The sequence below is a fragment of the Ambystoma mexicanum genome, chromosome 6p, assembly GCF_040938575.1.
Source record: "Ambystoma mexicanum isolate Mex_15411 chromosome 6p, UKY_AmexF1_1, whole genome shotgun sequence".
Classification (NCBI taxonomy): Eukaryota; Metazoa; Chordata; class Amphibia; order Caudata; family Ambystomatidae; genus Ambystoma; species Ambystoma mexicanum.
Window position 1 is genome coordinate 432,730,119 of NC_090935.1, and position 21,092 is coordinate 432,751,210.

The 21,092-nt window shown below is 43.8% G+C and overlaps 1 protein-coding gene across 5 annotated transcripts in view; it reads right to left on the reverse strand.

Annotated features, from left to right (window-relative positions):
• Window positions 1-21,092, reverse strand: part of HCN1 (hyperpolarization activated cyclic nucleotide gated potassium channel 1) — a 1,346,554-nt gene that overhangs the window by 149,941 nt on the left and 1,175,521 nt on the right. For 3 of the 5 annotated variants that reach the window (XM_069627242.1, XM_069627243.1, XM_069627244.1), the window contains exon 7: window positions 19,480-19,644. In XM_069627242.1, coding sequence (XP_069483343.1) covers window positions 19,480-19,644 — 165 coding nt within the window. Of the gene's footprint in view, window positions 1-17,916; window positions 17,949-19,479; window positions 19,645-21,092 lie in introns of all 5 variants that reach the window. The other 2 variants (XM_069627245.1, XM_069627246.1) reach the window with 1 other exon arrangement.

Genomic DNA, 21,092 nt, shown 5'->3' on the forward strand with positions numbered 1-21,092 from the left:
AAGAAAAATGGGTCCCTAGGAATGCAAATCCAGACTAGGGAGATGTGGAGACTGAGCTACCGCCGCCCACCATCTCATCCCAGAACCAACAGCAAGAAAATCCCCGGGTTCAAACCCATACTGGGGACTGCCTCCAAAAAGGGGGGGGCGGCCCAGAACCGGAGCCAGGGGAACCCACAATGGCTCTGATCTCCAGTTGCAAAATTTTTCTTTCAGATTCCCAAGGCTCTCCACAGAATTCTGCCCAAATCTCTTCGCTAGCAATGTCCAAAACCAGAAAATTAGCCCACCAGTTGTCCAAAAATGTACATTATCTGTGCCCCCTTGAGGAGAAGGAGGGAAGATATTATGCCCCGGTACAAGTACAGGGGCAGGGTACAATCTCGGCACTGGTGGACACTGGATCTCAAGCTACCCTTCTGTCCAGAAGGGCCTTTGACGAACTGAATGCAGGAAGGGGAGAGAATTACCAAATTCCTCTCACCTCTCTTCCGGGACAACTACAGAACTTTGACGGGAAGGAAATTCCCGTTGAGGGGACTGCAGACTTGGACATTAAAATTGGGCGACATAAGTTGAAACACCCGGTCATAGTTGTGACCCCGGAGGGCACCCCTTGTTTACTAGGGAATGACCTCCTGAGAAGGTTGTCACCCCTAATAGATTGTGTAAACAAGGTCCTCTGGACTCAGACTAGCCGACCAATAAAATTAAAACAGAGTGTCAACCATGTTAGTTTAAACGGCACCTGCCACATGGTTGAACAAAAATCTGACCAAGTAGAATTTCACTTCCAGAACAACCAGATTCCAGACGTGACAGTCATAGCAGTAGGACAACAGACTGGTGATGGGGGGTCCTCTTTATTTCTGAAAATCAACCTTCCTTCCAGTCTAAAGTGGTATTCCACGCTGGAAGGAAACACTTTGAAATTCTATACCAATCCACAATCTGAAACTCCCACTCCTATAGTCCAGAAAGATGTGAAATCAGCTCAAAGCCTGGCTGATATTCAGCAAATTGGAGAGCAGTTGTTCATCCCTGTTCAGTTAAATGATGGGAAGGACTCTGTTCTCGCTCGAGTGTGTGTGAACAACGGTAAGTCATCAGTGAAGCCATGTTTCGCCAACTCCCAAAAGATCCAGCCATTCCCACCTTCAAACTGATAGACAAATGGGAAATGGACCTGGAAGCACCTAATTCCAAACATCTCCTGCCAAGCAGGTGTATGCTCAAAATCTCCATTGGCAACAAGAGCATAGTCCATAATTGTTGGGTCGTGCGAGACGTCACTGCCGCCTTTTACTTAGGCAGTGACATTCTCAATCACTTTGCCATTAGTTTGGACCTAATAAACTTCAAAGCTTGGTCCCGATTAGCGGATAATCCCATGGGCTTTGATGATCCAGAAAAAGCATTTAGGTCAGCTCAATTGCTACCGTATGCAGTTGAAATTCAGGTTAAAGAGGAAGTCACCATCCCAGAAAGGACCCGACAATTCTCCCTGGAAGTGAAAGTTAAAAGGGGACAAGAGTTGAAAAACCCTGATGCTTACATACATCTAAATGCTTCTCTCCAACAGCAAGGGTTGGGGGTAAACCCAACTCCATTAGTCAACATAAAACATGACACCATTCCAATAGAGGTGCATAACAGCGACTTAAAGAGTATTACTCTAGCCGCAGGCACCATTATTGGAATGGCGGTTGATGACCAACATTTCTCCATTGATCTTGTAAATGAACTGTTAGGACCAATCCCCAAGGACTGTTTTGACAGTGACAGTGATGACAATACAACACCAGACAGGATTTCTACCCGGCATGGGGGGAACTTCCTGGTGTACACTTCCTGCCCTTATGGTAAGGAAGATGTGACGTGTGACTTCAGGAGGGACGAGGTGATTTTCCAGGTCCATGAGGGCTGCCTTTCCCACCTGAAGCCTCCAGTCCAAATCAGCACTCTGACCAGGGACTTCTCCAAAGCTGGAGGAGGCCGCGGAAATAGCCAAACCAGAAGTCTTTCCAGGCTTCAGGCAGATGGTGGAAGAGAGAGTCAACCTAGCTGATGCCTGTGTGACTCTGGAACAAAAGCAAAAGTTGAAACAAGTTTTCTTGGATTTCCAAGATCTCTTTGCGGTAGACTCATATGACTGTGGTCGCACTGACATCCACACAACAACAATCCCCACGGACCCTGGCATGACTCCTGTGTTTGTGAAGCAATATCGCTTGCCTCTCGCATCAATGGAGTCCCTTACGGAAATAATTAAGAACCTTGAGTCCCGGGGAATAATCCGTCCAGTCCACAGCACCTTCAATAATCCGGTGCTGGGAATATTGAAGCCAAACGGCCAGTGGAGACTCTGCGCCGACCTTAGGGAGCTCAACAAACGGGTCCATACTTCCCGATGGCCTCTGCCCTACATTGACCAAGGGCTGGCCCAGATCCAGGGGTCACAGGTATTCACTGCAATAGACCTGACCAATGGATACTGGACTGTGCCTGTCAGTAGGGAGGACCAATACAAGCTGGCGTTTACCTTTGGGGGCCAGCAGTACACCTGGACCCGGACTCCCTTCGGATACCTCAACTCCGGCAATGAATTCAACATTTTTCTACACAAGGCCATGCCTGACTTGGGTGCAAGGGGTAACCTGGCTTATGTAGATGATGTCCTCATCAAAAGTTCATCTGTGGAGGAACACATAGCGGAGATCCGTTATGTTCTGACACAGTTGAGGGCCGCCGGAGCAAAACTTTCCTTTCAGAAAGCACAGTGGTGTAGAACCCGTGTTAATTTCTTGGGGCATGAGATTACTCCTCAGGGCCTCTGTCCCCAGGAAAAGAAAGTGGAAGCACTTCAGAAACTGAAAGACCCCACAACTCTGCGGGAACTAAGGAGCCTCCTTGGACTGACTAATTACAGCAGAAAGTTCATTGAGGGCTACGCAGAGATCACCAGACCCCTGATTCATCTCCTAAAGGGGGGGGTCAAGTGGGAATGGGGTCCAGAACAAGCCGAGGCAGTAAAACAACTCAAAAGAAGCCTCTCACAAGCGCCTTGCCTAGCTTACCCGGTCAGAAACAAGGAGTTCTTCCTGGAGACAGGGTTCTCTAATACGTGCTTGACGGCAGTATTATATCAAAAGCATGACAAGGTCAATAAAGTAATCTCCTATGCGAGCAAAACTTTATCCTCTGTGGAGGAGAAATTCAACGATTGTGAGAAGGCACTCCTGGCAACGGTGTGGGCATTGAAGAATTACCGCCCGTTTATCCAGGGGGAACACATCATAGTGGAGACTCCACACCAGCCTCTGCAATATCTCCAAAGTGACAGAATCCGGGCCGGAAATGTGAGTAATTCCCGAATTACTTCCTGGATTCTGTCAATGCAAGGCTTTCCTGTGGAGGTCAGATATGGCCAAAACAAGAAGAGTCCCCTCGCGCAAGGTCTGGCTGACTTGCATGATTGTGCCAGAGAAAACTGTCTCGAGGACGAAAGTCTGAAAATCAAGGACAACATGGAGGCATACCTTAATTCCCCACACAAAGTATTTGAAGAAGACAAGTGTGAGGGAATGCCCACTGTGTATGTGGATGGATGCTCTTACCATGTTGACAACGACGGGGAGAAAGAACTGGTGGCCGGCGTAGGGAATGCATGGGTGAATGAGTCCCCAGAACCCTCCGCTGGATACAAAATTGGTCCCCGAAGTAGTCAGGTGGCAGAATTGATGGCTGTGCATCAGGCCATCCTCACCGCTGTCCAGCATCAACTCCACGAACTGGTCATAATCACAGATTCGCATTATGTACGGAACGGGTTCGTGGAGCACCTGGTTAATTGGAAAACCAGAGGCATGTTATGTGCTAACAACAAACCCTTGAAACATGGGAAGTTGATCCAAAACATTGATGATCTGGTCACATCGAATGAGATGACCATCTATTGGAAAAAGATCAAGGGTCATTCCAAAGTAGAGGGACCAGACAAAACTGGAAATGACTTAGCTGATCAGCTGGCCAAAACCGGGGCCATCCAAGGGGATCTAATTGAGATTGAGTCCCTGTTGGGGGAAATCCAGGTCACTGCCATCACTAGGTCCCAGACAAATGCTCACAACGACCTTTCAATTGCACAATGGAGTAAGGAGACCCCTGATGCTGATTTGATTACTGCTCAGAAGGGGGATCCAATAATTGGTAAATTTTACCAGCACCTTGAGGACCCTGAGAACTTTCCCCTGACGGATACCGATTACATTGGGAAAGAGGACCTGAGTGTGTTGATGAAATGTCCAAAAATGTTCCGAATCCAAGACGGTTTGCTGGTAAGGAAATCCAAAGCTGGCCACGATCAGTGGGTGGTTCCTACCTCATTCCGAAGCCTGATGTTAAGTCACGCCCATGATGCGGCCACTGCCGGTCATAGGGGGTTTCACACAACATTGGAAATCTTAAGAGAGGTTGCATACTGGCCACACATGGGCCAGGACCTCAACCAATATTTGAAGGGTTGTCTTGTGTGTGCACAATTTCAGCCGACATCCCTCACACACCGGGCGCCTTTACAAAAGAGGGGGATGACCCTGCCATGGTCAGATTTACAAATCGACTTTGTAGGCCCTGTGATTCGCTCGGCTAGGGGGAATAAGTACATGTTGACTGTGACATGCTTGTTTACCAAGTGGGTGGAATGTCTCCCAGCCCCAAATTGCAAGGCGGAAACTGCAGCTGCCTTGATGATCAACCACATCTTTTCCCGTTTTGGTCTACCTCAAAGGATTGAGTCAGACAGAGGTAGCCACTTCACCAGTGAAGTAATGACAAAGATGTGGGAGATACTGGGGGTCAAGAGAAAGCTGCATATTGCTTATAGACCAGCTTCTTCTGGGGCAGTAGAGAGATATAACCGGACAATTGTGAGCATATTAAAGAAGTTTGTGGCAGATTCTGGGCCAAGTTGGGATATCCGATTACCTCTGGTCCTAATGGCTATCAGATCTACCCCTTCATCTGCAACCAAAATGTCACCATTTGAGTTGATGACTGGGCGCAAGATGGTGCTTCCTCAGCATTTGCTCTATAGGACCCAAGAGCAGACACTGATAAATGCCTCCACTACTCATGAGTATGTAGAGAATTTAAGGAAACACCTCCAACATGCTTTTGCTTATGCTCAGCGGAATCTAGAAAGATCGGCTGATAGCATGAAGACCCATTATGACCTGAAAACTTCCAGGAAGGAATATCAGGTGGGAGACCGGGTCTATCTATACAACTTCCAAAGGAACCAGGCCACGCAGCGCACATTTTTGCCTACATGGAAGGGACCCTTTGAAATCATAGACAAAATCTCCCCTGTGGCCTACAAGATCCGCATCCCCAAAGGCGGTTCGGCAGAGGGGGAAGACAAGTGGGTCCACATAAACCAGTTGAAATGTTGCCATCCCAGGCACACTCTGCAACAACTGGAGGAATCCTCTGGAATCCTAGCGGGTACTGTCTCAGACTAATTCTGTTCCAATCATAAAACATACCACATCTAGTCTCTAAAATATTGTGATTTGCATGAAACTGTCTCTTAGTTATACTGTTTTTTTTTTTCAAAATAAGAATGTAATGTTTCGTGATGATGAAATGCATATGCTGCCCCACTATCTCAACGGTGGTGGAAAAACGTCTATGAATAGGTATTGCCGCTCTTCCTTTGTCGTCCTAGGAGAAAGAAAACCTTGAGACGGGCCAAGGAGGACGATCCGGAGACCGGGAGCTGAGACGCAACGGGCTCGGGGTACCGCCCAATATTCCCATCAGGACCGGCGAGGAGAACCGATCGATCCGACCGGATGGAGGAAAAGATGCTGAACTGTGCCATCTATTGGAAGAAGATGAGGAAACATCCCAGATCTTGCGAGTCCCATCAGTGAAACCGAATGGCCATCGCAAGAGGGGGGCTTGTGGGATGTATTTACCCATGCATCCTAGCCCTACCTCAAAACTGTGCAGTACTGACATGAAAACATCATGATGGCCAGAGCTTCCCAGAAAATGCACAGGGAAATGCAGGAAGAATAGGCTGCCACCCATTTTTGCCGATGTTATGGGCACAGAAGGACACTGCCTAAAATCACCATTGGACTACCCGCACAGTAGTCTGAAACCATTGGGAATGGCAATGCTGATTGCCAAATGCAACCTAGAATTGTTGGGAATTCATTTTCTTAAATCCCAAAAATGGGTGCAGTACCAGTACTCACCACTATCCAAAAGCCGGCGTTTTAAAACCACCCTGTGTTTCTCTGAAGGCAAGTCAAAGTGCCTATTTCAAACATTGCAAAATGTGCAAAATATTCACTGAACACCAGCAGACATTTGGTAGAATGGAGTTTTGTGTGCCTACAAAATCTGGGAAATGAAGAGCTCAAAACAATGCTTATAACAAAACTGCTATGGAGTCAGCAGTTTAAGTTGCACTGGATTTAAAGACACTAAAATCGAAAATGTTTAGATTAAATGAGTGACCTATGTTTGGTGTCACATGCCTTTGTAACTGTTGAAATGTCATAGTTTTGCACTTAGAATCAGCATTCTAGCTGCATATGTAAAAATGTTTAGTTTTATTTGAATGCAGAAACTGGGGAACAAAAAGTGACATTTTATCTGAAACCTGGCTTAAGGAACTGAATTCTGCCTGGCAACTACCCCCATCAGGAGTGAAATTTGAGTCACAGCTGTGTTCCCAGGCCTAGCTGCCCTTTTGCTGCTCACACTAAGGATATGCCATCTATCTGATAATTGAATTCCCTGTGCTCTGCAGGAGAGCGAACAAAGCCCTCTTCACTCAGGCAAAGGTTTTATTACGCAGTCGTAAAATGGAGCTTCCTCTTGGCAGGAGCTGGGAGGGGCACTGCCTGTGAGAGCAAGCTGGCTTGGCAGAACTGGATTAACCAGTATTTCTACCTTGTGCTGAGAGAAAACCACACCCCTTTGTAGCCAGAATATTGTTTAGAAAAAGATGAATAACTCATAGTACGGACATGTGAACATTTTATAAATGACACCATAATTCTTGTGATTTTTCTGCCCACATTTTAAGAGGTTTTTCGACCCGGTGGCGTGTTCAGGGGGGTTTTAGCGGAAAAGTGGATATTACTCTAAATGTATGCATGTTAAAAATCTGAAACTTCATCAGTTAATGTCCCTACTCCCTGCACACATGTATGTAAAGTTGGGTCAATGTCAGAAATTGAAAAATCAGTTAAAAAGTGAAATATGTGCCATTTCTGAATGCAAGCTCTTAGAAACAGCAGATTTGGACAGAGACATGGCTAAATTCAGCCACACCATGTATATGTAATTTCAAACAACTGTGTAACTCTGAAATATGTCTTTTATTATCAAATATAGAATGTGTGCAATCTGACAGAGGAGTGTCCTATCTGCAAGCCATAAAATGACATCCCTCTGACTCACAGTTCATTCCCCAATCAAATGATAAATGGAAGTTTGACCAATTAGAAGCTGAGAGAGAGGTAGGGTCAGTGATGCTAGAACACACCCACATTCTAAACACATAAAAGCAGACAGACAGGACAGATAGGGACCTTCAATTCCATTTGCTGCAACGCACTCTGCCGGAAAAATCCATACTTTACCTCCATCAACCTCCAGAGAGCCAAACTAGAGACTTCAATCTATCCAGAACTAGAGACCAGACCAGAGGGAGAAAGCAGTGCTGTACCCAGAGAGAAAGCAGTGCTGTGCCCAGAGAGAGACCCGAGCCCAGTCCAAAACCCTGACCAGATCCATGGCGAGGCCCATTTCACTCAAGAATATAGTGTGAGTACCTAGAAAACTGTGCAGAACCAATCTCTTAGTTAAAATAATATAATTCAATCTATTTAATCTAAGTAGAACTGCCTCCTAACTGTCACCTGTCATTTGTAAAGCTGTCACCTGTGATTTGCTAGTTGCAAGCTGCACTTGTCTTTTTGAACTTTAAAATTTCAAATCTGAAAAACGACCTTCACAAAATCGCTCATATCTCCGCAACCGTTTGGGCTAGAGACTTGCAGTAACTTTCATTTTGAAGCTGAGATCCTAGGCTTTCCTAGGACCCCGAGACGATAGAGATAGTCCTTGTGGTTCCTCTGTAATAGCGCTCGGCGCATCCGCGAATTTTGCCGCGATTTGCAAATTTCTCCACATGTAAAATCAGCTGCTGCTTGCCTTCCATTTGCCAGAAATTCGTTTAACCTGTTAACTATCCCGGCCCCATTGCTAGTGTGAGCCTGGACTAATATTAACTAGATACCACTCACCCTGAACCTCTGAAAGGGAATTAAAAAGCATTTCCAGCATATTTCTCATCCATTGCTAGCACATATCAAAGCATTTGGGCCTGTGTTTTCAAAACTCCTATCTGTGTTTTAAACTTCTGTTGTCTAAGCTTGGGGGGGATTGAACTGATTACATTGATTGCATTTCTGAGAACTGTGTGCTTTCCTCCCATTCCCTTGCATTGCATAAAGAGGGGGGGAGTGAATAGCCAGAGAAAAGTGATTACATTGTTTGGTTGAAATCATATTGAGTATTTTCTATACTGCATTTCATTCATTGAATGTTGCATCCACCTGAGCTTACATAAAGCATCCTCTACCACATTATACTTTTGTTCCTATTTACCAGTGTGCTACCTTATCCATTTCATGTCAACTCATTAGTGATTATAAGAAGTGTGCTAGTGCCAGATTCTCTGTTGTTAATCTGTATCATATCAGATTAAGTGTGATATTCAATTATTAATTTATTATAAAGTGTCATATATATATATATTTTAAATTATCAAATAAACCTTTTAAACTTGCAAAACAGAACTACTTCTTGGCTCAGTGGGGTCAGGGGGATTCCAAGAGAGGGGTGTTATATAGGGGTAGTCATCCGGAACGCATGAACTGGACCTAAAGATATATCAATAAGGGTTTTCATTCAGTATTCTAGACTAGGCGTTAACTTAGCTGTAGTGCTGAATTGAATCCTCTTACAACACCCAACTTTGAGACTAACGAGCAGAGACAGCAATGGTAAAGATTAAAGAGCAGCAGTGAGAAACTAGCGCCCTGTGGAATGCCACAATCCACAGGTCTGTAAGCGGAGGAGTAGTTCCCCCAAGTGATTTTTGAGCTTCTGTCTTCGAGAAAGGAGGTGACCCAATCGATGGCTTCCTGTCAACATTTTCTTAAGGTGTCTAGGGCCTCTCGCAGCTTCCGATGGTCAAGCAGATCGAAATCTACCGAGAGGTCCAGGAGGATCGAAAGGCCAGCTCAATAATATATGTTTTTCTTTAAAACCCAAGCTGCAGGCATTATGACTATTTGGAGGGTGTGTTTACACAATAGGGTGCCTGTGGATATCACACCCTGTCTGAACATGTCTGCTCTTGCATTAAGCACTTTTAATTACTTCCATTTGCAGAGATCCATGCATATGCCGCATGTGTCTTCGCTCAACGGGGCCACGGACCCCTACCGCAGACGACCCCGGATGTCAACCTGTCACTGTACCCCGTGCAGCATGACAGCCTGTCCGTGGACAGTGTCCATCACTGCGTATAGTTTGAAAGTGCCTTTTTGGCCAATCTAGGTTGTTTCAAGTTGAAAGTTTACCCTTCCAGAACTCCTAGACCCATTCTTGCTCATCTGTCAACTTTTTACAACTTTAAAATACCTATTTTCAGCACAGTAGTACACAGACCATACCATTACTTTTAGTCATTCTCAATCTGGCACACCAGGGGAGAACATCTTTTAACAGCTACTTCCAGGAGACTTCCAGGAGTTTAAGAATGGCATCTGTCATGGTCATCCCACCTTCTCCGGGGCCACCACCACGACCATCAAAACGTGGAGTTCCTGGACAGGGGAGCAGGTGCAATGAGGTGGAGGAGGATGACGAGGTACAGGAAGATGAGGGAGAGGGAGCTCCTACCTCTAGCACCCAGAGAGAGTCATAGGTGTGGTGGTTCTTTAAAACTGTTAGGGGTGTACCAAAATCTTGGGCTACCAGGTTGGAACTCATTGAGTGTGGTGTTGTACTCATTGCCAGACAACCTGGTCAGTACTCTTTTCGGACAACCTCCATGCAATGCCACATTCGCTCCAACCACCCTGGTTTTCTGAGAAAGACAGTTCCTTTCTTGACACACCACTCTGCGGTGGGAGCCATTTCAGAAAGTTTTCCAGGCCTAGGTCAAGGAGCACAAGAAACACTGCCAGTGACCTTAGATTTAAAACATGTCCTCTTCCCCTGTCCACCTGCCGCCTCAGATCTGTGGTTCATGCCCCTTTTTTTTCCCTTCCCTCCCCCACCTTACCTCCTCATCTCTAATACGAAAAAATGAAATCCCCCAAAAATATAAAAGCCAGAAAGGCAAAAAAACATTACTCTACAACCCACATTTCACAGTTAAAAAATAGAACTAAAAATCACAGGATTTTTTGCAGTCTGCATAGTCCGCGGACAGTGCAAAAGTCAGCAGATACCTGGAAAATTACAGGTGTTGTGTGGGGGAATTAAAATCAATGAAGTTATTTTTTGTTCAAAAATGGTGGCTCCTAAAATAACCTTTTTAAAGAAAATGTGTTGGGGCTTTAATTTACAATACTATCAAATGTTCTACTGAACTTAATTATTTTATCCTAACTTTCACAAAAACTGGTCCTATTTTTTTCTGGTTTTATTTTTTATTTACAACAACAACTAAAAAAATACTTCACAGCATATTTAACCAGTTCACAAAAATTGTTTCAGTGCATTCTGGACAGTCAAAAATAATATCTTAATTCCGACATCAGTTGCACTCCATCTCCTCAAAAATATTTACACCATGCAACTTGATGTTTTTATTGTCAAAAGGTGCCATTCTTAAAGCACATAAAAAAGAACATACACCTTTACTGACATGCTGTCTAGCTTCATCCATTAGAGGAGAATAAAGTTTGGGCGTCTCCATATTTGTCTTTGATTTCAGAAAAAAATATCTTCACAGCTAGAAACAGTTCCATTAGGCTTCTGAACATATCCTTCATGGCAAACTGCAAAGATCCTGCAGTCACATAGCCCAAACCGTTGCCTCCACAGTGCACAATAATAATATCTAGACGTTTAAAGTAAGCGATACTCTCACAGAATGGTAATAAAGTTACCCAGTTTAAGCCACAATCTGCATACCATGAAACTTGTACTTCTCCCAATCCAATAGTAGCAGAGATGCCATGATATTCAGTATAAACCTTTAATGAATGGATCCAAGTATCTCCCACCATCCACACACTCTGCTTCTTCATAGCCATAGCCATCTTCTCCATACACAAGAAAGACAACACTTCCTACCCTGTACTCCTGTATACTTCAACACCTCCCCCAGACCCACAAACCCAGATTGGATTGCCCCCAATGTCTTCTTTCCATGGCAGACATCCTTAAAAGACCCGGATGGCACGTGCAGGTCCAGGGAATATCGCTGTGTCTGCGGGCTTGGAGGCGCCTGCAACACTTTTATTCACCTATAAAAACAGCTCCATGTCAACTTTAATCCACTCCATCACCCTTTCCAGCCCTCTTTTGGCAACCAAATAGCCCTAATTGTGTTTTCCAGACATCTTCCTCAACGCGTTGTGGACTATGGCCGGTGTCCACGGAACCAATATGGCAACCGTTTAAATAAATCTGACACACATCAATCAGCATGCCTTTTTGATGTCCACGGACATCGATCATCCAGCTGATTGGTCCAGAGGCGTCTGCGGACTGCGCTCAGGAAATGCATCCATGGGACAGACCCAGATATAACTAATTTATTTGACCTACGTTTTGTCCATTTAAAAAAAAAAAAAACTACTGGAGGATTTATACCAAATTTGTAAAGGCACGTTTTCAGGACCAAGCCACCGCTCCAGGCACAGGTTTTTGTGAAAATCCATCCAGCAGTTTGGGCTGTAGGCACGAGCAGCATTTTTTTTCATTGTGTCTTATTTACAGATCCCCCTCTAACTTTGCCCCACTAAACAAAACCACACCCAACTTCACAAAATCATTCCGTGGTGGGCATATACTTTTTTTGCAAAGTTTGGTAAGGATTCGTCAATGAGCACCAACGTTATAACTGCCACTGCTGGCCCTGTAATGTAATATATATATATATATATATATATATATATATATATATATATATATATATATATATATATATATATATATATATATATATATATATATACATATACATATATATATATATATATACAGTGAAAAAACATTGCTAAATGGATGTTATGGTTACGTTGCACTAATAGAAACCTATGAAATTCAATTAAAAAACTTTGTTAACGGGACATTATTGTTACAAGCATAAGCGAAAGAAAAAACAGAAATTCCCCAGTTATGGTAAGGAAAAAAAACATAACTGGCGCCACCATCATGCACTGCTAACACTAACACCCAGGACATCAAAGATACCATCCCAAATGCCATTGATCACCAACCAATACTGCCAATACTTCCACCACACAGGCTACTCATGTGGGATACAAAATCCCACCAGCTACCTTGCAAACCATAAAGAGGCTGTTGATCCTTATTTTTCGGAGACAACACTACTCTGTACATACTTCAACGCACCACTCTGCAGAAGTGAGCAGTTTCAAAGTGCTTTCAGGGCTGTAATTAAGGAGCATGAGAAACAGTGCCCCCTACCTTAGAATTAACACATGTCCAACATCTTCCCCTGTTCACCACCCCTCCATATCTCTGCTTGGTGCCCATTCCCTCATTTCCCTCCCCACCTTACTTCCTGACATCTTCTGCAAAAAAGTAAAAAGAAACAAAACATATAAAAAGTATTACACCACCATTCACAGTTAAAATAGAAGTAAACAAAATAAGCGTATAGACTCCACCTACTTCACATTTTTCAGTAAAGAAGTTAGATTCAATAAGATTTTTCAACATTTTCCACCACTTTCTGGACAGTGTCACATGGCCAGGCGTGCACGCCCTGATGACGTGTTCACAAACATGTCCAGGCTTCAGAGACGGGTCCGTGATTCGCAAACATTTTGAAACTGCATTTTTAGCCAATGTAGGCAGTTTCAAGCTGAAAGTTTAGCATTGCACAACTTCTAGACTTATTTTAACTCATTATTCATCTGCGACCCAGGATAGAGCACCTGCTTGGAAGAGCATTCGCACACCTGCTATTTAACTTCAGAAATGGCATCAGCTATGGCCATTCCTCCACCCGAAGAGCCACCACCAACACCACCACCACCAACAGCTAGAGGGCCTGGACAAGAGAAAAAGCGCAGTGATGTAGAGGAGGATCAAAAGGACCAGGAAGATGAGATAGAGGAAATTCTTACTTCCAGCACCCAGAGGGAATCATGGGTGTGGCAGTTTGTGAAGACTGTACACGGGGTACCAAAACCTCAGGCTGCCCATGTTGAATGCATTAAGTGTGGAGTCATACTCATTCTCAGACAACATGGGCAGTACTCTTTCGGTACCACAACCATGTGCCGCCACACCCGCTCATACCACCCAAGTGCTCTGAGAAAGGCTGTTCCTTTCTCTGGAAGCAGTAGGCTGTCTTCCTTTAAACCATCTTCCTCAACCACTACTGCTACCACACAGGCTACTTCTGTGGGGCAGAAGATCCCACCAGCTACATTGCAAGGAGAAAAAGAGGCTGTTGATCCATATCTTTCCAAGATGACAGTACTCTGTACGTACTGCAACACACCACTCTGCATTTTCGAAGTGCTTTCAAGGTTTTGATCAAAGAGCATGAGAAACACTGCCCCCAACTTCAATTTAAAGCATATACAACATCTCCCCCTGTCCACCTACCCCTCCGTGTCTGTGGTTGGTGCCCCTTCCCTCGTTTCCCTCCCCCACATAACTTCCTGCCCTCTCCTGCAAAAACAAAAAAAAAAGAAACCAAATAGTACAAAATCAAAAAACATCAAAATGTGTTTCCTTTTGCAGCCACCTTTCACAGTTAAAAAATAGAACTAAAAACAAATCTTATAGATTTCATCTGCTTTACATTTTTCAATAAAGTATTTAGACTCAATAAGATTCTGTAACATTTCCATTACCATTTTCTACTATGCTTATGAAAGTAATGGACAATTGCATACTCGAGAAAAAGAAAAAACACAGAAACCATTTTCTGTCCCAAATACTTTTCTCTAGCATACAATAAGGACCATAATTCATGCACCTTCATCACTATCTGCGGTCTATGCAGTCCCCTTTTTTACCTACTTTTTGTCCATTTAAAAAAATAACTACTGGATGGATTTACATCAAATTTACAAAAGCATGCTTTCGGGAGCAAGCCTCTGCTCCTGGTAAAAGCCTGTCCAAGGGTGTGGGCTGGAGGCACGAGCAAACATTATTTTCCATTGCGTCTATGAGGAGATTGACACTTTTTGGGACCCACTATAACTTTGCACCCCCAGGACAAACCTGCACCAAACTTTGCAGACACATTCTTAGGGGCCCATATACTTCCTTTGCAAAGTTTGGTGAGGATTGGATTCAGCGAACGGCGCCAAAGTTATAAGCCGCCCAAAACGTGCTCTTTCTATGATTTGAGCAACTTATAATGTAAAATTAAAATATTTTCTAATAAAAGTTAAAAAGTGTTTTCCCCAGTTGCACTATAAAAGGAAAAGCAAGTAGAGATAATTAAAAAAAATAAAGATCAGGAAGTGACGATGAAAAGAAGAGTTGCATGGACATGCACTGTGCTGAGTCTATAGAAGTCGATTTACTTCTTATGCCGATTTTAAAAGTTGCCTTTTGTATTGCTTCCATTTAAATGTCCAACCTACCTCTCAATGGGACACCTCTCACTGTGTGCGATTCCCTCAACTATTTCTACATTATCTGTTTGCAAGTGTGATTTCCAAGTCCCGTGTTACTCATAACTTGAGGGCATGCCGTTTCCTAAGCCTGGGCAAATCAATTCTGCTGAACCCTGAATCATAAACATGTATTCATTAAAACTATGTCTGGCACTTAGCTTACACTGTTATCAGCAAGGCCTAATCACCGGCAGAATTGTGTGGGTAATCATAGGACTCCTGCTGCTAGGTATATACTACAGAGCCTCCTGCTAGGTACATAGCTCTCAACCATTTGTGTGGCAAAGGCGGGTGAAAACACCCGATTTTATTTTTGGCGGGTGAGCGGCCCATTGATACGAATGGGCGTGCTGGAGGCTTGGCGGGTGAGGCAGCTGTTTACAAGGCGGGTGACACCCGCCAAAAGCGTGTGAGTTGAGAGCTATGTAGGTATATACTACAGAGCAGCAGGTAGTCCTTCTTCCATATTTACACATGCCACACTGCTGGAGACTGGGCTCTGCTGCTGGGTGTCGCCAGTGCCACGTTAACTAAGCTACTCTGCGGTTGTGTGTGGGGGGGGTTCTTTCTAAAATGATGCACACCTCTCGCGCCTTGAAACACTTGTGTATAGGCGCGTTATAAATGCCATATCATATCACTGCACAGTGTGAGCTTCTGCCCATACCAACACTTTATTTTTTAAATGCAGCTTTACAACACCGATCAATTTTGATCTCTTACAAATGTGCCTTTGAAACCAGTGCAAGGCAAATAAATATTCTATGAAATTGGGGTGCACCCCAGACTCAAACCTGATTCGCAGCTTCAATATAGATAGATACAGAGCATGTGTGCTTATGTCACTGAGTTATCTCGCATCTGGTGCAAACAGGATACAAATATTCATTTACGAGATTTTTGAAAACACACACAATTGAGCTTCGTTATGCACAGGGTTTTCTCTCATTTTCTAGTTTGGCCAATGGAGTAAAATCTCTTCCTCAGTATCTATGGTTCAACCACAGAGATGCGTGCCTGAGAGAGCAACGTGTTAACTTTATTTAAATATGCAGTTGTCCACAATAAGTAGTGCAACATATGTATCTTTTGCCGGGCTCCACGCTTCCCTGGAGGCATAGTGAGTACAAAATAGTGCTGCTAAAAAGCAGCTCTACTGACAGACTCCAACAGGAAAGGGAACACACACCCATTTTACTGCCAAGAAATTGACACACAGTTGAGTTGACCCTAGTCTGCCATACCATTGATCATTGTCATTTCACCTATATAAGCTTACATATGTGCAGTGGTACTTATATTTAGAACCACCTAAGCTCAAAATAATGTATGCATATGTGACTCAATCACATTTGGCATGTCCCAATGTTGGTCAGGTTGAGCAGAGATATAGTTTACAGTGTTGCATCATGAGAGAGAAAGAGATTAAGAGAATGCCTCAAAGGAAGCATTGAAGCATGTTTCAAAGTAAATAACAGATTTTTTAATAGAATGACAAAGCAAAGACCGAAGGAGGGAACAAGAGTCATGCAGCAGGCAATGCTAATTAGAAGCAAATAATGCGCAGCCTATGCATACTACTGTAGTTCTAACATTAGCTGTCTATGTGCTACACTTTAAGTAGCAGACTACATTTGGTAGATTTAAAGAGTTCAGCAAATCCAGTTAACACAATTGAATGGATTAAAGCGCTCAACCTACTCACTACCAACAGTTTGTGAAGAAACACAGCTTCAGACAACTGTGTGAGGACAATGGCCATGGCAAGAATATTTTCACTTGATTCGTGCACTTTTGGAGATCTGATTTGGTATAAACTATGCTTCATCCTTTTCTTGCGTCGCTAGCATCGTTATCTCGAGAACGTGTGTTTTTGTCCCTACACTGCTAGATGTCGTCTGCCATCTACTTCTGCCCATCCCCACGTGCCTGGGCATCCTGTGGGTATCCTTCTAAATTATCTCATGCTGGCATTTCCTAAATCAGCGTCCAGTGATCGAGCTTACTGCATATGCCTGGATGGATGCCAGTTCTTCAAAGAATGCATCCTGTATCCCGAAGAACACGTGACATTCCAATGCTTCCAAAATCTCGTCAGAACAGCTGACAACAATGTCCACGCTAGGAAGTGCCACAGTTATCAAACATTCTGTAATGGCTTAGTACTGGGGTTCTCACATTAACCAGTCTGAAATTATCCTACAAAAAACACCCTGACAAGCCTGTGCCCATGGGAAGGGATATGTTTAGGGCCCCCAAGAGGCATCCCTGGTTTTAGTGGGGTTTGAGCCTGGCTAAAAGTACCTACAACAGACTACAACAGAAGGGGTCTAGCTTAATTCGTGTTCCGAAACGGAAGCTGCCCAAAAACATTCTAACACAAGAACAATGTCTTGCTGTCGGGATAGTCTACCTTGCCTTTCTGAGAAAGAGCCATCGATCCACACCTCTAACCACCTCTCTGCTTTATACTAATGGTTCTTTCATAAGGTGCTTAATACCAGCGTGTAGGTTCAAAAACGCAGGATTGGGTTTCAAACCTATGTTGTCATGCTTCCAAGACAAACACGTTGCCCGTGGGCTATCCTTCCTAACCAGGAATGGCTTTGAATAGTGCTGTACCCGGTAAAAAGCTCATGCAGTCCCCAAAACCCTGTTTGAATGTCAAAATAAAGGCTCATTTGCAGGTGACATTTCTTGGGGAAAATGCACCAACAGCTGCCAAAACTAAAATTGAGACTACATGCAATGACACTTTCCATCTCTGTTCCTTTACCTTGAATATGGCCTTAACTCTGGTTTACGCAACAGCTCCTGCGTGTAGGCCAACACACAAACATGCACTGCAAATTACTAACTGGTAGCAAGTCGCAGAAAATATGATTCCACAAACATGTATGGTCAAAGGGGGCAGAGGGGCTGTCAGCTGCCTTTAACTAGCTGAATACATTAAAAGCAAATTGCGAAATCTCCAAACCTGGATTCAGATCAGATGAGGTTCGTCCACTCCTACACAAAACACAAACAATTAGATAAAAAAAGTCAAATGGCATGCAAGAAAGACACTGAGAAAGGGGGAGATAAGGAACTCAGGGATTGTATGTATGCAAATGACAGAGAGAGGGACTGCATGAAGCTTGGACTTTCCACAATTCACCTCAAAGTCAATTGACATTTCGTGGGCCCTGTATCACTACTGCACTTCATTTTATTTATTTAGTTATATATGCACAGGGAGGAAAAATGGTTTTATGATCACAAAAAGACCATAGATAGGAAATCACATTTTGCTTCTTACAATGGGGTGAGTTTGAGTGAGATTCTGACCAAGTTGTGGGGGTGAGGGTAGGGGGGGTAATAGAACAATCACTGGCCACAATACATGGGTGGACATACACAGATCAAGGACAACCATATTAGACATTGTTAAGTGCAAGTAGGTGGCACGGCCAGCTGTGTCAAGGATGTGACAATGATGGATGAAATGCTAGAGTAAAGGCAGAGAAAGTGAGGGACTCAGGCAGGTTCGAGGAGAGAGAAACATGTTAGCTAGAAGGCAGGTTAGGTTACTTTGATGTGGCCCGCGACAATATTGCAACATGTGCTTCAAGAACCTAAGAAAGAAGGAAGACTCTGAAAAGTGATCCAGAATAACCTTTAATCTAGATTAATATCGACAAATATAAGGCCCAATGAACTCATGTATTTCTAAGAGTAGGATTGTTCCATCCACAACATGGATGCAGGAACTATGAGGTGGACATTTATAGTTCTACTATGCTGTTGAGGAGTTCAATTAGATATTCTGTTTTCTTATTTGTGCATGTATTATTTTAATTGTGTTTCGTGAATAATCATCTGCATAAAGAATGTTTGACTTGGGTTAGTATTACTCTGTAATCCTTCACTTGAGGGATGTCAAGTGAGACAATAACATGTTGGCAACGGATATCCTGCAGGGCCTAAGATTTGGTTGAAAAGAACAGATCGAAGATTTCATTTGAGGACGACAGTGATTCTGAAATGCATGACATGACACATGAATGTCGGTAAATTGTCGCAATTACAAAGTTGTGCATGAGTCTTCAAATGACATGTACGAAGCGCTAAATATTATGCTTTTCTCAATATTTCTGCAAACCTTTTGGTGAGCTTTGTTTAGAAATGTGAACAGTCAGCTGTTAAAGGCCAGCCTGTGCGTGTGTTTCTGCAATCCTATGTGTACTCTATTCAGCTCAGCTCAGTCACAGACATGATACACAATCCATCTTCATCATAAAATGTTAGATCAAACGAACATAAAAAGAAATAAAAGGCAAGTCTGTTAAACACAGCTGAAAACCTATCATACAGAAGCATTTAGAGCCAGACAATATGATTTGCAGGTTGTGCAGGAGAGGGTGTCTATCCTTAAGCAGGAACACTTGTCTTGAGATACATTAGTTAACACGTAATAAGTACTGGCTATGAAAAACACTGCACGACAGCAATATAAACAAAGTCACAAAAATATACACACAAATCAAAATCAAAATAATACCTATCCTATCTAGTCTGTCGATTGCCACTGTTTCAAAGGCCCGCCTCATCATCGGATACTCCTCCAGCACTTCATTAAAATTGTCCACAGAAAGGGAGTACAGGCGGCAGTACGTGTCAGCTCTTACACTAGCAGTTCGACGACCCTTCGTTAGGAGACAGATTTCTGCAACACAAGAAGCAGAAAGGATACATTGTTGTTTGTCTGTTTGTTTTATTTATTTGTAATGCGTGCCAGACTCAGGGGTATCAGGGCACAGAGGATACATGAATACTTTCAGCTTAGGCTTACCCAGTTATATAAGAGAAGAGACAAACATATGCAGAAGGGATAAGGTCAGTGGGTACATGCAATAAGAGTAATCAATACGTCATTACATAATTTAAAAATGGAGGTTCAACATCAACTAGGTATTGTGGTATCTATTACAGTTTAAAATACAGAGTGGAGATAATAGGATAGTAACTGGAGTGCATTCGTGGTCGTTTTCTTTGAGCCAATTAATGATTGGCTCAAATCATTATTTCTTTTTGTTTCATTTTGCTTTGTCTGTTGCTTTGGAAAGTGCCTGATGCAGTTGGGTCGCCTCACTTGCTTTGTCTGTTGCTTTGGAAAGTGCCTGATGCAGTTGGGTCGCTTCAGGGTGCTGCAAGTAGAATGGAGGGAAGGAGAATGGGAGAAATACACAATGCATGGGGGCTAGCACATAACAACTTCAAGTTACAATGTCAGATTCACTTTTAAATGGGAAGGATACAGATGCTCTGAACATGAAGTGATTTGGGGCTGATGACCGACTTCGACTGCCCTTGCTGTCCTTCAACGTGACCCCTGTCACAAGTTTCTGTGGTGGAAGGGCGCATTACACACAAAACAAATTGTATCCTGCCAGAAAACTGCAAGTTAGCTGAGCTAGTAATGTCACAATTGGTTGTCAACTCTTTTCCATGCAATACACAGCTCTCCAATTGCCGCGACTTGCCAATTCCAGAGCCAAACCCCAAATTCACATGGCCAACCCCAAAATTTGGAGTGGGCTGCAGTTCCTTAAGAGCAACCTCCCCTACATCTTTAGGTAAATCCTGCCGACTCGGTGGACCCGCCGGTCTTTCCCAAGCAGGTAGCAGTGGAAAAATATTTGGTCCCACCTTTTCCACAAGGGACAGGTACTTTCCTACCCCGTGTTTTTGCAGCAACGGTGCGGAGGTAGACGCTCCCTCACATGGTCCCCAGATGGACTCAATCCGATCGGAGATTGCCCCAAATGAGTGCATCACCTCGGGACCCCCACCTGATGGATTCAGTGGTAAGGGCAGCACAAGCTGGTCCCTTAGCGCCAGTGCTGGCCCCCTGTCCTCTAGGCCTAAATTCCCAGGGTGTGCCTCACTGTCCCCTATATTACTGGGGGCATTGGACTGAGGCACAGGAATCTCCTTGTCACTTCCAGAGTCAATCCGTCCCCTCAGGCCTGATGTATTGTGGTCTGTTTGGGCCATAGAGTCAACCACCTTAGCTTTCGGTGGAAGTTCCAATTTTAAAGCCCATGTTCAATAACCGGGGATAGTCTGGTGGGGAAAAGGATTCTATGTGCAGCTCTAATGGAGAGAACACGG